At 50.7% G+C, this 16448-nt stretch overlaps 5 protein-coding genes across 5 annotated transcripts; 3 read left to right on the top strand and 2 right to left on the bottom strand.

Annotated features, from left to right (window-relative positions):
• Positions 1 to 290: 290 nt before the first annotated feature.
• On the top strand, positions 291 to 1727 carry PHATRDRAFT_49880 (predicted protein; the record flags this gene model as incomplete). The annotated part of the gene is made up of 1 exon (XM_002184629.1): positions 291 to 1727. The coding sequence occupies exon 1, from the start codon at positions 486 to 488 to the stop codon at positions 1725 to 1727; it is 1242 nt and encodes a 413-aa protein (XP_002184665.1). The 5' UTR covers positions 291 to 485.
• Positions 1728 to 3712: 1985 nt separating this feature from the next.
• Positions 3713 to 5529, top strand: PHATRDRAFT_49881 (predicted protein). Its single transcript, XM_002184630.1, has 2 exons — positions 3713 to 4350; positions 4539 to 5529. The coding sequence occupies exons 1-2, from the start codon at positions 3892 to 3894 to the stop codon at positions 5349 to 5351; spliced, it is 1272 nt and encodes a 423-aa protein (XP_002184666.1). The 5' UTR covers positions 3713 to 3891; the 3' UTR covers positions 5352 to 5529.
• A 770-nt stretch (positions 5530 to 6299) lies between these two features.
• Positions 6300 to 7103, bottom strand: PHATRDRAFT_16357 (predicted protein; the record flags this gene model as incomplete). The annotated part of the gene is made up of 1 exon (XM_002184713.1): positions 6300 to 7103. A coding segment is annotated over one exon (804 nt), but the record flags the coding sequence as incomplete, so codon positions are not given.
• Positions 7104 to 10704: 3601 nt separating this feature from the next.
• On the top strand, positions 10705 to 12826 carry PHATRDRAFT_49883 (predicted protein). The gene has a single exon (XM_002184631.1). It carries the CDS (start codon positions 10811 to 10813, stop codon positions 12473 to 12475), a length of 1665 nt encoding a protein of 554 aa, XP_002184667.1. The 5' UTR covers positions 10705 to 10810; the 3' UTR covers positions 12476 to 12826.
• A 433-nt stretch (positions 12827 to 13259) lies between these two features.
• myoA2 (predicted protein) lies at positions 13260 to 16154 on the bottom strand (the record flags this gene model as incomplete). Its single annotated transcript, XM_002184714.1, has 3 exons — positions 13260 to 13430; positions 13794 to 15526; positions 15752 to 16154. Coding segments are annotated over 3 exons (2307 nt in total), but the record flags the coding sequence as incomplete, so codon positions are not given.
• Between the last annotated feature and the right edge of the window lie 294 nt (positions 16155 to 16448).

A 16448-nucleotide genomic window follows, 5' to 3' on the forward strand; every position in this document is an offset into this window, starting at 1 on the left:
GTGTGTCGTGCGGCAAACCTCATGTTTGTCTTTCCACGAATGAATCTCCAGGCGCCTCATCACGATTGAAATAGATATCAACAGGACTCGAAAAAATGAATGGATACAGAAAAGACACACTTTGCATAAATGTAGGTGTCTGATTGTATCCACAACAGAACGTTTAGGTGAGGAATGAAACCCTCAAATCGAAATGTCCGACCACGACCCAGCCAGGGAGCTTCCGAATAGGAGCCGCGGCGGACTCGTGAAAAAACGTAGCCACGGAGATCGTCTCATAAACTCGATGGTCTTTTTATGCTCAAGATACCCTGGATACTTCTGCAAATTTGTCGCACCATCAATTTCAGTCGGGTCGAAACAGTGATCGGTATCTTTTCCTAGCAACAATTATCTGTAAGGAACCCTGCACGAGACCCTCCAACGAACAGGATTTACAGTTACCTGCCCTCTCTCCCTCACAAAGTACGTAGGTCTCACCCATCATGAATCCACGGGCCCGTTCTCCCCACGCCGGTCACGACCATTCTCCCGCATCGGTGTTGCCGACCGTCGCATTCTACACCGAACGCGACATCGTGCAAAAGCGCGGGGGTATCATTAGTCAACGTGTCGCCAACAAGCAGTATCACGCCTTACTCCAGGCCAACGTGATGATCTACAAGACGCTCCCAAAAGACGATCGCAGCGACTTTGCCAAGAACATATACAATTTTCTCACGCGAGTTTGCCAGCGTCGCATCGTCCAGTACCGTACCGGCGGTGATGATTACGTCGTGCTCGACGAAAGTAAAGGCGCCATCGTCATTTCCGCGGCGATTCGAGACGATAAGACTGCACAGGCCTGTTGCGCCTCGAATCCTCTTTGGATTTTGGGACACCATGATCCTAGCCAGATGTATGGAGGAATGCCGTTCTTGTACCGGACCAACAATGACAACAAAAACATTAACAACAACAACAACAACAACAACAACAACAACAACACCGAAGCAGAGACTGTTTGGCACCATTGTCAATCCAGTACCGAGGCGCAAACGTTTCTAGTACAGGGACATTTGAAAAACTTGTTAGTTCTGCCTTCGGATATTGATATTCCGGATCGCTCTGTTCTTTCCTTTGCTCACCGACGCGACAACCTGCCGGCGCTGACGGTAACCAACTTGGCCGGACGAGACGGAGAGGATGTTGGTGATCATGACGAAGAAGAAGACCTTGACGAGGCGGATGATTTACTCCGAATACTGGAACAGCGTCACGCGGACGACAACGGAGACACTCATTTACCACCCCACTACCAGCACCAAGGGAAGGTTTCACCTTACTCGCACGGATCATGTGCATCCGATTTTACGTATCCCGTCCATCACCGCCATCGCGCTGTTTCACATGAAATGTTCGAGCAGCATTGGCACCCCTACGCAGAGCTTGGGGATATCTTTGCCATGGATTTGGAGCCCCGACCGATAGAAACAACGAATGATTCCTCGGGAATCACGGCCATAAAATTGAGGGACCTACCAACCTTTCCCGTCTCGTCCAGCTGCTCGACCATATCCATGTCGGACGGAGAAGACGACCACATCATTGAGATCGAAGGTGAACCGATATCTTCCCGGCGGAAACGACCCCGATGTTGGGAAACTAGCATTGCGGCAAACTCCTCGAGCAGCTTATGGTCTGGTTCGGGTGAGGACGCTTTTTGTCGTTACCAATGGGAGTGGTAGAGAACAAGTCCATTGCTACCACCACAATCCAAGGTAGCTTCCTGACGCACGCTGCTTTAGAGGCGGTTGTTGGATACGGATACGCCGCTGGTCGCACGTTTCCCGATTGTTGATTTCTATTTCTTTCATTTCCTTTCTACATTTGTGTACTTTTTTCTAGGTTCGTTTTTACCATACCTAATAGTATGAAATTTGCAATTTTTACACACAGATGTAATGGTTTACATACAGCTTTGAGGGTTATAGGTAAATGCCGGAGAATGATCCCTCCGACTTTGTGCTTGTCAATAGACTATTCCTAGAACGTCTAACCAGGCGTCCACGCCACCCAGCAGGTGGAGCTACTACTAGGTATGCCAAGGGAAGGCGGGATTTTCGAAAGCAAAACAACGAACCAAAACCGCCCACTTTCAGAGTCAATACGTCTCTTGTTGATGTAGTACTGAATGGTTTGTTATCTTTTCCGTGTCTTTCCATCTATATAACAACTGCTCTACATCCCGGTACTCAGTATCGACTGCGCTTTTGTCTATTGTAAAGTGGCGCAGAAGTATTGTGTCGTGTCTGATGTTGGTCATTCACTGTCACAATCAGTCGAAACGAAACTGCCGTAACTATCAATTCGATACCGTCGAGTCAGGAAACAGAGAGCTATAGCTCTAGAGGCATAGCCAATGAAACAGCCGGCCTCATGTCAATAAGAAATCTTTACATATGCTTTGTAGTCAATCATGGATGCTGTGTGACTTGCTGGTGACTTGTGGCCGACACGGCAAACTCACAGGCCGTTGCATCACCATCATACTACAGTTACCGAATTTTGTGCTCAATCATTCACCCACGGAAATGACGTATTTCTGCCGTTTGACAGTTGGGAAGCCCAAGAAGCCTTCTTACCAAACATTTTGCTGATGACTCTCCTACTGATCTTAGGCTTCCTAGGACGACAATTTGGCATGATTTCAGTTGGAGAGTGATTGAGCCAAAATGTTGGATTCTGCAAGTAGATTTGCCGTCTTAGGAAGCCTAAAGGCTTCTTAGGCCTGAGAAGGCATTTTAGGCCTAAGAAGGAAATGAATCAGCTAGGCCGGCTCGCTTTCGGATATGTTTCAGAATTTGCGGATTTGCTATAATTTCGACTTTACAGTTAGTTATGTTCAATGTTTGAACGCGAGGGACGTTCCAAAGGAGGAAGTCACAGTCAAACACTTATGCGTTTCATCATACATATAATATACTCTATGAAACCGCTGAGTGTTCGGAACTTCCAAATCGAAGTCACGTCGGACACTGGGAAACACGTAGACAACGTGAACGTCTCATCAACGCGATGGTTTGATAAATTATAGCCACACGACACTATAATTTCATACTACTGTGTAGATAAATTGGGGAAATTCGCTTTCGGGATTGCTTCGTTTACAGCATCGTTTGTAAGAACATCTATCTGCGACTTACTAGCTCTATATCTTCGCCTCGTTATGCTTCCTTTTTCCAGGCTCTGTCGTAGGACAGACGTAGTTGCCAGACGACTGCCCTCGTCATAAGTTCGAAAGAGAGTTCATTCGCTACAGGGTTATTAACAGGAAGTTGGTCCATTCTGTTTCCTATATTGATTAAAACAATCGGAATCTCTGTGAAGCTTTCCCCCGAAGCACTACTTTTTCGTCTTATTCTTACACTCGTGAGCAAGTAGATCAGATGGAGCCTGGTACTGCAGCGTTAAGTCGAATAATGACTTCCAAAACCAAAATACCTAATGAATAAAAACCTTTCGCCGATTGTACCTTGCTACGTAGCAATGGATTCTCTTTTCCGTGTCTTTCCATTTCTATAGTAATGGAAGTGCTCTAAGTAACGGTACTCGTTATTCACTATGTTTTCGTCAGCTGTTGCAACGACTCATGACCCGTATGACTGGGTCTGACGGATCGTCTCCGCAGAAACTTTTGAAAAGGCGGATCGAACACCACACAAAAATCCGTCACGTGCTTTGGAGAAAAGGTAACAGTTACCAACAAGCTGGCGCATCTTCTTTCGACGACAAAGCACATCGCCGGTGTCCAACTTGGCTCACAGTCAGCTCACAAAGTCTTGCAAAGCGTCCTTAAGTTACCAAGAAGAATTCATATAAAACCTACCATCGAACAGGCTCCTCACAATCATGAGACTTGCTGTTGTTAGTGCCACCGGTACGCTCGGTTTCTGCCGCTTGTTCCTCGGGATCCTGCAAGCCGCAATCTTGGCTTCGTTGACGTTCGCACACGCCGACGACATTGGCGACAATTCAATCTTTCAGTCCACAATGCTGGAGGCGCAATTGCCGAAACCCCTCTCGGACATGACGGCCACGTACTTGGGTAGCAGTGACGATGGGGTGTACATTGCCGGCGGCTGCGACGATCCGAACGGCAACGTCTTTGTGGATGATCCAGACTTTCCCGGATTCTCGTGCGGTTCCATTTCCGATACGCTCTACCGCTTCGACGTGTCGGAGAGCACCATTCGTGAAGTTGCAAAAATGCCACGACCGCGATACCGTCACGCCGCCTTTGGAATCCAAGGCCGACTGTGGTTGGTTGGTGGACGGGATTTGAATGATGACATCGTGGTGGAAGTCGATGTGAGTACAGCTACTGTGCGTGGTAGAACCTTGCTATTCATACCGTCATGGCTTCCCTCCGTGCTCGTGGCGCAGATTTGTGATTGCTGTCTTGCGTTGATTCTTTTTTTTACCTACGTCTCGCTTTCTCACCCGTATACTGGTTGCCGTTGTTACTTGCTGACTGTCCTTGGTGTTGCTCGATCCAGTCGTACGATACCGCTACTGATACTTGGACGACATTTACGGATCTTCCCGTCTCGCTCGCTACGAGTGATGTGGGAGGTTTCAGCCACGGCGACTATGGCTACATCGTCGGTGGATATAGTCAGGATTACAAGGCACAGGCCACGACCTGGCGGCTCTTGACCACCGCCGCACTCGTCAATAACTCCTTGGCGAACGACGATGCGGTCGAAATCGTCAATGGCCTGGCGGAAGCTCGTGGAGACGTGGCCGCGGCCTTTGACAACAACTTTGGCTACGTTTCGGGTGGCTTCACGGACGTGAACAAGTTTTGCGAGCCGCTCGCTTCCGTGTCGGCCTACAGCTTTGACTCCGGAGAATGGAGTAGCCTGCCCGATTTGGCCTTTGCCCGGGGCGACAAGGGACTGGCAGCGTTTGACGGACACATCTACGCCCTAGGTGGAGAACGACAAATTGAAAACATTTGTGCGGTGACCGCCGATACACCCGATCCGGGGGATTTGACCGTGGCGGTGGACGTAGCGGAACGTTTCGATCTGGGTGAAGGGAACACCGAATGGACCTTATTGGACGATTTGCCCATTCATCGATTCCGATTTGCTGCCGTAGCAGTTCCTGCTCGACACGAAGTTCTCACGTTCGGTGGTCAACAGGCGTACAATGCGGACTGTCAGTGTTTGGCTGCAACGACGGATATCGTTCAGTACAAGGAAGTTCCCCAGGAAAGCGGAACTTCGGATGCTGGACATGGTTACTGGCTGCTGCCGATGAAAATGATTGTGTTTGCGATTACGTATATGACATTGATTGCGTAGTAGAATTCTCGTTTGTTTGGAATGTTACTGGCCATACCGAGAAAGTTTCTTATATGTGAAACGACACAAACAGCGCTATCGGTATGTACTCGCAAACAAGACAATTTTTGTTAGTTGATTGGGGGCTAGCTCACTGTCAGTTTGAAGCCATTTTAAGAGTACAAAGCATTTGACTGTAGCATAATAAATTTGTGCAACAAATTCTCTTGCATGTAAGGTAATGCCCCGTTTGGATACACGCCTACGGATGCATTGCTATGCGTCATCGGAACAATGAAGGGCGATATAACACTCCCATTTCTCTCAAAACGCACACTATTTGAATTATAGCTAGCAAAACTGATGAGAAAACTGACAGTAACCAATCTTCTCGGGCAAATCGCTAAATGTCGTTCTCCGGAGTGTTTGCATTTCGTGCTGCTCCGAATGCTACTGCCGCAATCCACCGAGCCCAATCATACCGCTTGAAAGCGTCTACAAGTCCCATACATCCACTGCTGCGTTAACATCATCATCGCTGCGGAAATCGGCTGAAGATGTCGCACTCGCAAGCGTGGCTTTTGAAGGACTGTGTCGGAGAGGTTTCTGATCTTCGTCTTCCGAATCGTCCCAGTTTCCATCAGCGTTTGCCAGTTGTGCCAAATCTTCCTCCAGCGTCAAAGCTGGCGTTGAGTCGGCCATGTCTTCGTCTTCAGCGGCTTCTTCTCCGTTACCAACAATATGACCAGCGGCATTCTTCTCCGCGCGCTCTAATCGACGTTCGGCATCCTTAAGCTGGGCCTGTTGGCGTTCCAACACGTCTTTGAGCATTTCTGCGGCTGTCGTTCCACCGCGAACGCGGCGGAGCTGTTCCGGGTCGTACCGGCCTCGTGGCATGCCTGGTTTATCCATATTGATGCCGTGAGCATCGGCCCAGGCCAACCAGGGCATCCACGTATCAGGATCACCGCGGCGCAACGTATGCTCGTTTCCAATCACAATCAAAGCACGACGGGCACGGGTGAAGGAAACGTTTACACGCCTCCAATCAGATGTGAAACCAATACTGCCATAATCGTTACTACGAACCGCAGAGAAGACTACCGCTTCTTTTTCTCGACCTTGGAAACCGTCAACCGAAGCGACTTCAATAAAGGGGGGTCCGCTATCGGGTAAGATTCGCCGGATCATACGCCGAATTAACCGCGCCTGTGCCGCGTATGGAGTAACGACAGCAATATCCGATGCACTGCACTGACCACCCTGCAAAAGTAACGATACGGCGTTGCAAGCCGCAGCCGCTTCCGCATCGTTATATTTACTGACGCCGTCGTCCATTTCGACTCCCTGAATTGGCAAGAACGCGACGGGAAATTCTTCACGAGGCCAGGGGAAACCCGCCAGCGGCCGACGTTCCGGTGCTGAGACACCGTTCCGCAAAAGACCTCCGTAGAAGAGATCCGACGGGAACATGGCAATACACGGATGCATACGATATTGCGTATCCAACATATAAGGCGGAACACCACAGGCTACCATCCGGGAAAATAAAGGAACACCGTGACCTTCCTCCTCGGCCCGTGTACTGAGAACCGTCGGTGGTAATTGGCAGTGATCTCCCACCAGGACCAACTGACGGCAGCCACGCATAAGCGGCACCAGTACCGCAGGCTCGGTCGCTTGCGTGGCTTCGTCCAAAAGCACCCGATCAAACGTCATGGCGTCCAGAATATCGCCACCGGATCCAATACAAGTGCAACAAATAACTTGCGCTGTCTTGAGCTGCTTGATGCGTTCCTTGTGATTCGTGGCCGAATAAGCATTGTTACTGTTGCCGTTCGACGACGAATTGCCGTACGTCGAGGGCGGCCGATCGATGCAGAACCGCAACAACTCGGGACGAATCGCTTCGGGTCGTCCTAGACGCACCACTCGTAGTCCGACCGCTGCACACCCTTCCACCAGATTATCCACGGCAATGTTGGAATCGGACGTGGCGAGGATCGGGGTCGGGTTTTCTCCCTTTTCGGTGGCGGCCAAGGCCATGCGGGCCCAGTGTTGCAAAATGCGAATGGCAACAGCGGTTTTGCCCGTTCCGGGTGGACCCTGCACCAATGTTAACCGGTTGGTGGACGCGCCTTCGACGGCCAAACGCTGTGAGGCGTTGAGTCCTTCCAAAGCGCCGTACTTTTCCAAGGCCAAACGGGAGGCGGCCCGGATCGTATCCGGATCCAGGTCTTCGTGTTCGTCTTCGACACTCCACGGAATGGCTTGACCGCACAACTCCGCCGTCGACGTCATTTGTCCTTTGGGCAACCGCCCCTGTTGAGCCCGCATAATGTTTTCGTCCATCGCGGTAATTGCCTTGATGAGTTCCGGACAGGCGCGTTTTAAATCCCGCGTGGCGGCGTCCTCCAGCGGACTGGCCATGGCGACGGCTGCCGACAACTGACGATTGAACCCCATGCGATTGGCCAGTTTGTCCACACGGTACACGTTGTTCGGAATTTTCTCCGTGAGCGTCGCGTACAAACTAGTGTTGGTCTTGTCCTGCAGTCGGAGCACGGTGGGATTGGTGTTGATGACGGTCGCTTCCACCATGTTCCGGTCGAGTGATTCGGCCGACATGGGGTAGGGGCCGGCGTAGGGTAAAATCGAGACGGCGTCCCCGGCTTGAATGCCACGATTCTCCAGGGTGTCCGGAACAAAGACACCGAGTTGTTCGCCGGGCACGACGACCAGTTCGGTCGGTTTCTTCCCACGCTGTAGCGTGGCGTCAACGACGCAGACGCCCGAGCGGACGAGGCGTTCGCAGGGTGCCGAGCAGATACGATCGCGCGCCGACGTGGCTTCTTCCAAAAACTCGAGCGCAATGCCCCGGACGATACGGAGAAAGTAGGTCCGTCGGGTCGGTGTATCAAAGAGGGTGGCGATGCATAGAGCGTTGATCATGTCGGCGGCGTGGTAGGCACTGGAATTGCGTAAATTCTGTGGCAAGCATACGAGGATGCGTTCCGTTTGCAAGGAGGAGAGTGTGCCAGGCACGGTACAATTGCGGAGACAGTACAAGGCGTCTTCAAACATGGCGGCCATGACGTAAGCTTTGATGACGGTTTCGAGTACGTGGGGATCGAGGGCAAAGTGATGATTTTGTCGATTGTGTAGTAGTTCGCGGAGTCGGGCTGGATCGGACTGGTCGACGCAATCGCGGACTTCTTGATTGAATCGGCGGGCGGCTTTTTGGTTGACCTTGGCGTCTTGCGAAAGTCCCTTGGTTTTGCGATTTTTGGAAACACGGTTGGGAACAATTTTGCTCGACGTCGCCTCGGCTTTGTCGAAGGTGTCGGAGGAATCGTCCCGACGCATCTTGACCTGGGTCGCCGCGGTAATACTGACTTGCTGTGCCGGAAGTGACTTGAGTACGTCGGTAGTGGTGGCCACGAGTGCGGGTGGTTCTTCCGGGGCCTCGGGTTCCGGTTCGTGTTCCGGTTGTTTCTTCTTCTTTTTCTTTTTCTGGGTGGACGTTTTCGAATTCGTGGGTGGAAGGGGCGGAACCGAGTGAACTCCGTTGGTACCGTCGCCGTTGGTAGTTTGCGTCTCGTGTGCGTTGGCGTTCCCGTGGGCGGCAGCAGCGACAGCATTGTCGTGTGGATCGTTCACAATTGCGGATGGCGGATGCGAGTGCCGCGACAGAATGACCGGTACACCCTTGGAGGCAGTGCGATGCTTCGTTCGTGGAGGTGACGGAAGCAACAACGTGGGAAGGTGTTGTGTAGGTTCCACCAGAGCCGGAGGCTGCGTGGAATTCGTCTCCCGTGGTGTGTTGGAGGGCACGGCATCACTGGCCACGGGCACCCCGTCCCGTGACGGAGGCCCGCGGCGCGGACGATGACGTGCCGTGGATGGTGCTTTGGGTTTGGTCGATACTGGTGGTACCGATACCGATGGTCCTGGTTGGTGTGGTAGCACCTCGGGTTCGTGTACAACACAACCCTCACCGGACGATTCCGCGGAAGCTTGCGCCGGTGACTTCGCTCCGCGTCCGGATCTCCCCCGCCCGTGCGATCCCGAACGTCCTCCCCGTCGTCTCCGCGAGGGACTGTTGGTGTTGGTGGTGTTCGAAGGACGTTGTTCTCCCGGAACGCCTTCCGGAACGCCTTCGGTCCGCGGTGTCCCCCGTCCGCGGCCTCGACGATTGTTCCGTCCGCGTCCCCGACCTCCGCCGTGACGACCGCTCGGTCCGGCAACGGCACGGGGATCGGCGGCAGCGGCAGGAACCGACGTACGATCACTCTCACTCATGCGGGGGGAAGGAAGCACAACACCAATACCCAGCGGACACTCTCCAACCAACACACTGGTCGAGTAAGACTAGACTGAACAATGGACTGGACTGGACTGAACAATGGCAATCGAAAAGGTTGATGCGTCAAGGTATAGGAATGAATGAAAGTATAGGTATGGATATATATACACACGTACAGCTACAACACACAAGGTATCGTGTTCTGTTGCTTACAAGGGTATATGTGTATGACACTCACACACACACAAAGCGCGAAGTGTACGGCAATGCTTGAACGACAATGCGGAAGCAACAGGTCCTACCGTGTGGGTGGGTGGTGGGTGGGTGTGGTTGGTGTGGGACAGAGGGACGCGGAACGTCGTCGTCGTCTCTCCACCAGACTTGCTTGCTTACTTGACCCCGCCACCAAGGAGGGGTTTCGTCTATGACAGGCGGACGGACCGAAACCTCCAGATTGGCCCGTATAACCAGTAATCTTTTTACGAACCACGTTACAGGCAAACCCCATCGGTCCGGTCCGGTCCGGTCCCGTCCGTGTGGGACCAAAGCTAGAAAAACCAAACCTCCAGCGTCTGTGATTCGTTACGTTAGCCCTAACTGTAACAAACATCACAATTAGCTACCAAGTTAGGTAGTTGGTTTTGTTTTACAGTTATCTACAAAAGTATCGACCACTCCTCCATAAAGAGCCCGTGAGTGTAGACTGTAAAGTTTTCTACCACGTGGCGGACAGACGTAGTCTGCTTACGTTCATAGCGAAACGGGGGTGGGGTGTCTTTTTGAACTGTCAACACGAAGTGATTTATAATAATTGTAACTTTTACTGTTTTATTAATATTGGTTTTGCGAATCTCCGCCACACTACTGTTCCAATATATTTTCCAGGAATGCCAACCTGACTGGGACTTGGAGACATTTACAGTTTTTCACAGTCAGGTTCCAAACATTTTGCTGGCAAGAGAGCAAGCAAACATTAGTACTACTAGTAGTACAGGACAGCAGGACCAATTCTACGTAAAATCTACGATCGATACTGGCGTTCCTTTCAATCTGCACAACTGAGCTTGACAGTGACCCTCCCTTGTGCTTTTTTGTTCGTTCAATTCACTGTTACAAAGTTCAAGTCTTTCGAAGGCTTTCCGCTCATTGCGTGTTCTTATTGCCCTCATTCATTATGCTTGCCAATGTCGATTCTGGCACGGCCACGAAGGCGACATTCGGCAGGTTTCGTTCAAACCGGCACCCCACTAACAGAAAGCAACTTCAGCGTGCGGCTACGTCGCGATTCATCGCTCTTTGTGTGATGATGCTGGGTATGGGGTCCCTCTGGCAATCCCGATCTATACTTTCGTTGGTACTCTCAACATCTACCCAACAGGAGTCTGCAATTGATGCCATTCGCACCGACGTGGTCTCCAACAACATTGACACCGGCACCAGATATGAAAAAGACCCGATGCAATTTGCGGGGAGCTTGCAATCAGGAGGCAGCGCTGGAAAGACCAAAGATAATACAGAAACGCCAGTGACAGCCGCCGAGCGAGAGCGTTCAGTGCTGGCCTTAGAGCCACCCCCAACGAAGGTTACGGTCGAGGCGGATGATCCGTCAAATGCTGGCAACGAAAGTGAAACGACGTTTTCGTTGATGCAGCGTATCGAACATACGCCTCGAAACCTGACCAACATCCCAAAAATGCGAGTAGTACTTTGGCCTGACACGCAATCAGGCGTTCGAAACTCTGAGAGTTTTCACCTGACGGAAAACGGTATCAACGAGTCTGCCTATTTAACGCTGAGCAACGAGACATGGGACTTTCATTCCAATGTTGTGTGGGTGGGGGATATGGGAATGGGTGGCCCTCGAAGACAATGGTGTGGAGCTTTTGGGGCACTGGCGAAACAGGCCAAAGACAAACGGCGTGTATCAAGACTCCCATTGCAGTGGCCTATTTGTATTGTTGACTACGCTGACGGCCCCTCATTGCCACGGTGCGCGAATATCGAGGCGCAAGTAGGGGTTGAAAATGTTCGGTATTCCGTTCGATCCGTAGTGACTGGACGTAATTGGAATGAAACTATCGGATGGGTACAAGGCGGTGGTCGACTAAGTCTGAATAAAACATATGGTATCACATATCGGCAGGCATCGTATATGGTTCGGACAGACATGATCAAAGTCTTGGAAAACTCTCTTCGAGCGAGAAATATGAGCCTGGCCGATCCAATTGAGCGCATCGATCGGCCGGTTGATGTTGCCCACTTCTGGCCCCACTCAAATTCATCGACAAATCAACAAGACCGACGCAGTGTGTTACATTTCCGATCCAAGCTACGTTCCAAGATTAGCGATCTGGTCGTTGATCTTGGCAAGACCCAATCAAGTCTCAACGTCTTTGTTGGTCTCAAAGGGCACGCAAAGGAGAGTGGACGCACTGGAGTGCACACCGACTACATGAATGCTCTACTTGCTTCAAAGATTGTCGTGGTGACACAACGAGACGAGTGGGAGGAACACTATCGACTTATGGAGGCAATCATTGGCGGTGCCATGGTGATGACGGATCGCATGCTGACGTTACCAGCAGGCCTGCAGAACGGCACGTCCATAGTCGAGTTTGACAGTGCCGAGAGTCTCGTGTCACTGATCAGCTACTATCTGAGACATTCTGATGAGAGGCTGGAGATAGCCCGGGCAGCGCGGGACGTCGCTTTGCGAAAGCATCGTTCTTGGCATCGGATGGAAGAGATCATCTTTGGTGAGAGTCTGTCAAATTGCAGCTTCCAGCACCCAAATAGCCCGTGCCCGTACGTTGCTCACGGCATCGATTCAAAGCGTTAAAAAGACATGCGCGAAAAGTTTCCAAAAGGAACGGAGCTTGTAAAGGGTCTGTTTATGGTTGTTGGCAAAGAGCCTTAAGATATGGCTTTGAGATACTGTGTGCACGAAACTGATAGTGACGAAAACAGAAGCAGCAATTTGTCTCCAATGTACATTTTACAGCGGAACGGACTTAGCTTGCTTGAGGTGTCTATAGGCGACGATTGCAATCTATTGAAGTGTTGGAAGGAGCCATTTACTGTTAAGCACACTGATATATGTCACACAATGAAGATCACTTTTTTCAAGCAACGAGTTGTCAAAATAACGAAACAAAAACTAATGTTGTGTCTAAAGCTTGATATTTATTTTAAATCTTACCATTAATGTCCATTGTTCAACACCTTTCAATGAGACCAGCTTGGTCACGGACTTCCTCCGTGGAGTTTGCTCGGTCTCGGGTTGTCTCCATTACTGTCGATGGTTCACGACTTTCCTGTAAGGCGTAAATATTCTTGACCCACAGGCCTTCTTTCACAACCCATTTAAAATTTCCGGTTGAAGCCGCTCCCTTCCCCCATTCACTACGTGGAACAGGATTGTGGATTGCATTTCTAATGCCGGATTCAGTCCATTTATCCACCAGTGAGTGATTCTGCCACGGACCACCCTTCTGGGGAGGTAACGCATGGCGGTATGGGCTGGCAGACGACAAGGCATTGTAGGCCGTCTCCACTGTGCCGCTGATATCATCGTCCAGATCGATATGGTGATGGCGACGCTGGAGCTCTTGCCGGAAAGCATTCCGGTAGGGTACGTAGGCGATACGTGCCAGGTACATCCGAAAGGTAGCGTTCAGGCTTGTTGCAGCCTTGTATTGTTCACAGGTTCTGATACGCTCCAGCGCTTCAAAGGCCGAATGGCGGAGAAACACCTTGCTTTTCCCCATCTGAATACCTAAATTGGTGCATACATCCTCTTGCATTCCCCCGTATTTCCAAGCCGCTGACCTGCTGCTCCTTGACATGGTAATCTCCTTTTGCTTGCCAAACTCCTTCTTCTCCACCAATTTTTGACGAGTCATGTGACCGCGAACTGGAGCCAAGCAAGGCTTACTGCTATGACTACTCTTTATTGACTGGGAACAGGAAGAAGGTATTGATTTACGGGTGCTGTGTATTTGAACGGAGGTTTTAGGATCCGTCGGCTTGGCAATTTCGATACCATCTTCAATTTGCTGGTGTTGTATCTTTACCTGCAAAATTTGGAGTAATTCTTTGCATCGTCGCGAGGCCTCGTCTTTGTTCTTTGTTATCGCTGTACCATCTGTGTTTGATACTTTAAAAAGCCGTCCTGGCCTTATGGCAGAAGGCGCAGAGAGAGGGTTGCCACTGCTAGAGTGTCTCAATCGCCCCCCTACTTTGTTCATTTCTCGCCATGCCAAAACCCTATACCGACGATAAAAGTCCGAATGAGGGTAGTGTTGGGTAAAGCCGGCCCTGGCGACCCGAACGGCTTCAAGAATTCCACCGCAACGCAATTGTTCCGCAACGACTGCAACGTCAAATTTATCCGGTAGCAAACAATCATTTGGTTTCAGACATCGAATGTAATGTGGAGATGTTTGATCAATTTTGGATCGCAATTTTTTCAGTTGTCGCTGAAACTGTCCCGCTACAGTCGGACGTCCCACGGTGGAATCTGACCGTTGAAAAGAGCGCACCGAAAAAGCAGATGCGGAAGCGTTAGAATTCGGTGCCCATTCCAGTATGTGTGCCAACTGCTGCACGAAAGTGCTTTCGGAGGATAGGAACAATGTCCTTGTCGATGTTGGTAGCTCATCTCGATTCTTTTCAGTGAAGCCTTTCGCAGTATACGTGACCGGACCAGCATAATGGTGAACGGCGAATTGCAAATGGGCCTTTTGAGCTCTAGTAGCTGAAAATCGGGACGAATTCGCACACATTTGGTACACCTGTAGACCGAAAGAGGTATCAGATGGCCCAGGAGCTCGGCATTGATCATCCAATATATGCAGAATACCAATCCCACGCTTGTCAATTAGATCAAGCACATCCTGATTCTCTGGGAATTCTATAAACTTCCACAAAATACCTTCTTTTTCGTATTCAGCTTGCTCATTCCGCAACACGAATGCGTTGAATTGTTGCTGAAGCGCTTCATTGCAGTAGTTGATGCACAACTGCTCGAACGAGTTAACTTGAAAACTTTCGAAACCAAAAATATCGAGGACACCGATGGTGGCGGCCGATCCCGCATTTGACTCATTGCTGTTCTCACCTTGGATGGCATCGTTAATTCTGGAGACAAGATATTCAAAGAGCGCTCCGTACGTTGCTTTGATTAGGGCCTCTAATCCTCGTTGAGCTTGGGCGGCAGTCATACGCTTTCGCGCTTCTTCCTTCCCAGCTCTCAGTACAACCTCGCAAAGAGCTTGATTCAACTCCTTTTCCGTCACACCTAGCAAGGCGCACACGGAGCTCAAGTGAACGTTGGTGCTGTCCAAGATGCAGGCGTCGTCAGGATCCGTCTCACCGGTGGTGAGATCCCGCACGGGGACAAAATTCAAATTTGACGCGTGCAGTAACGACGAGGTGACACGCCAAATTTCTCGAATTTCCTGCTCACTAAAGCGCAAGGTCTGCATTGCCTGTAGCAGCGCGGCAAAGTTTTGACCGTCGGCCACACCATCCCTTCGAGATCGTTCTCCGTCACAGGTGAGTTTAAAATCACGGCTCGTCGCCGTTGGCGCCAAATGCAACTGAGACATATCATAATTTTTGCTGTAGCTACCAAGGGTGTTCCCGGTGCGTCTGTTATCAATGTGAGCCTGCAGTAATTCATAGAAAATATGGTAGTTGCGTTCGCCGGTACCAACGTGCACAACACGGACCTTTTCCAAAAGGTACGTTTCTAATTGGGCGCCGACGAGATTGCCTCGGGCTGAAAATTGAAGTTCAACAAATTTGCCAAAACGAGAGGAATTGTCATTTCGAGTTGTGCGGGCGTTGCCAAAGGATTCCAAAATAGGATTCGATTGAAGGACTTGGGCTTCGATCGTATCGAGACCGAGGTTTGTTTCCGCGTCAAGAGTGGTCGACTCCTCGCAAGCCATTGAGGGCAGTGCTCTAGTGGAAGATTTATCAATTGTAGAGAGGAGGACGTTGTCACGTTCAGGGAATTCCGAAGACACCGAATTAGAGTGGTTTCGTTGATGTCGTTGCGTGGCCTCCCGAGCCCTTTTGTATACTCTCGGGACCGACATGCTGCGCGTACTTCCCATGGATCTATAATGGGAAAGGGCCGCCAGGTATTTCATAACTAACTTGGTACTGACGGTCTTCCCGGCACCGGATTCTCCCGACACAAGAATAGATTGATGCGGGTTTGTCCCGTCTTCCAAACAGCGCATCAAATTGCGAAAGCTTTGGTTGGCAATGTTGTAGACGTGTGGAGGCAGCGAGGTCGACGTGTCGCGTGTCGTGGGTGCGCCACTATCATCGCTCTGCCAATAGGACTTCATGACGGCTTCTCCGTAAAGACCTCGTAGGTTGCGGAAGGGATTAAGGGCGAGTAAAACTGGTCCAGTTGCGGTGTAAATGCGGTTCTGCGCGTAGCGGACTTGGAGTGATTCGACCACCGCAGGTTCGTGTAAGTGTGTGAGCGCAATCAAATCATCCGGGGGCAATGGCACTATATCAGTATAGCTGTGGTCATTTCGTTTGTCCACGCCGGTGTACTCATTGTGCAAGACAACCTGTCCTGTCTGAAATACATCCGGAGCAAGAGCAATTGTATTGTCGGTGCTGTGTGCAAGGAGAGTCTGTTTTTCCGGTAGGTTGTTGCCATCATCTTCGGCGGACAACAATCGAACAGTGACATGATTCGCGGTCGTTTCCACGAGAGTGGCCAGCTTCCAGCTCCAAACTTGACGCGTTGCTGTGCCGTTGTGTTGCGAAGCTGTGGTAACGTT

The sequence above is a fragment of the Phaeodactylum tricornutum genome, chromosome 25, assembly GCF_000150955.2.
Source record: "Phaeodactylum tricornutum CCAP 1055/1 chromosome 25, whole genome shotgun sequence".
NCBI classification, from domain to species: domain Eukaryota; phylum Bacillariophyta; class Bacillariophyceae; order Surirellales; family Neidiaceae; genus Phaeodactylum; species Phaeodactylum tricornutum.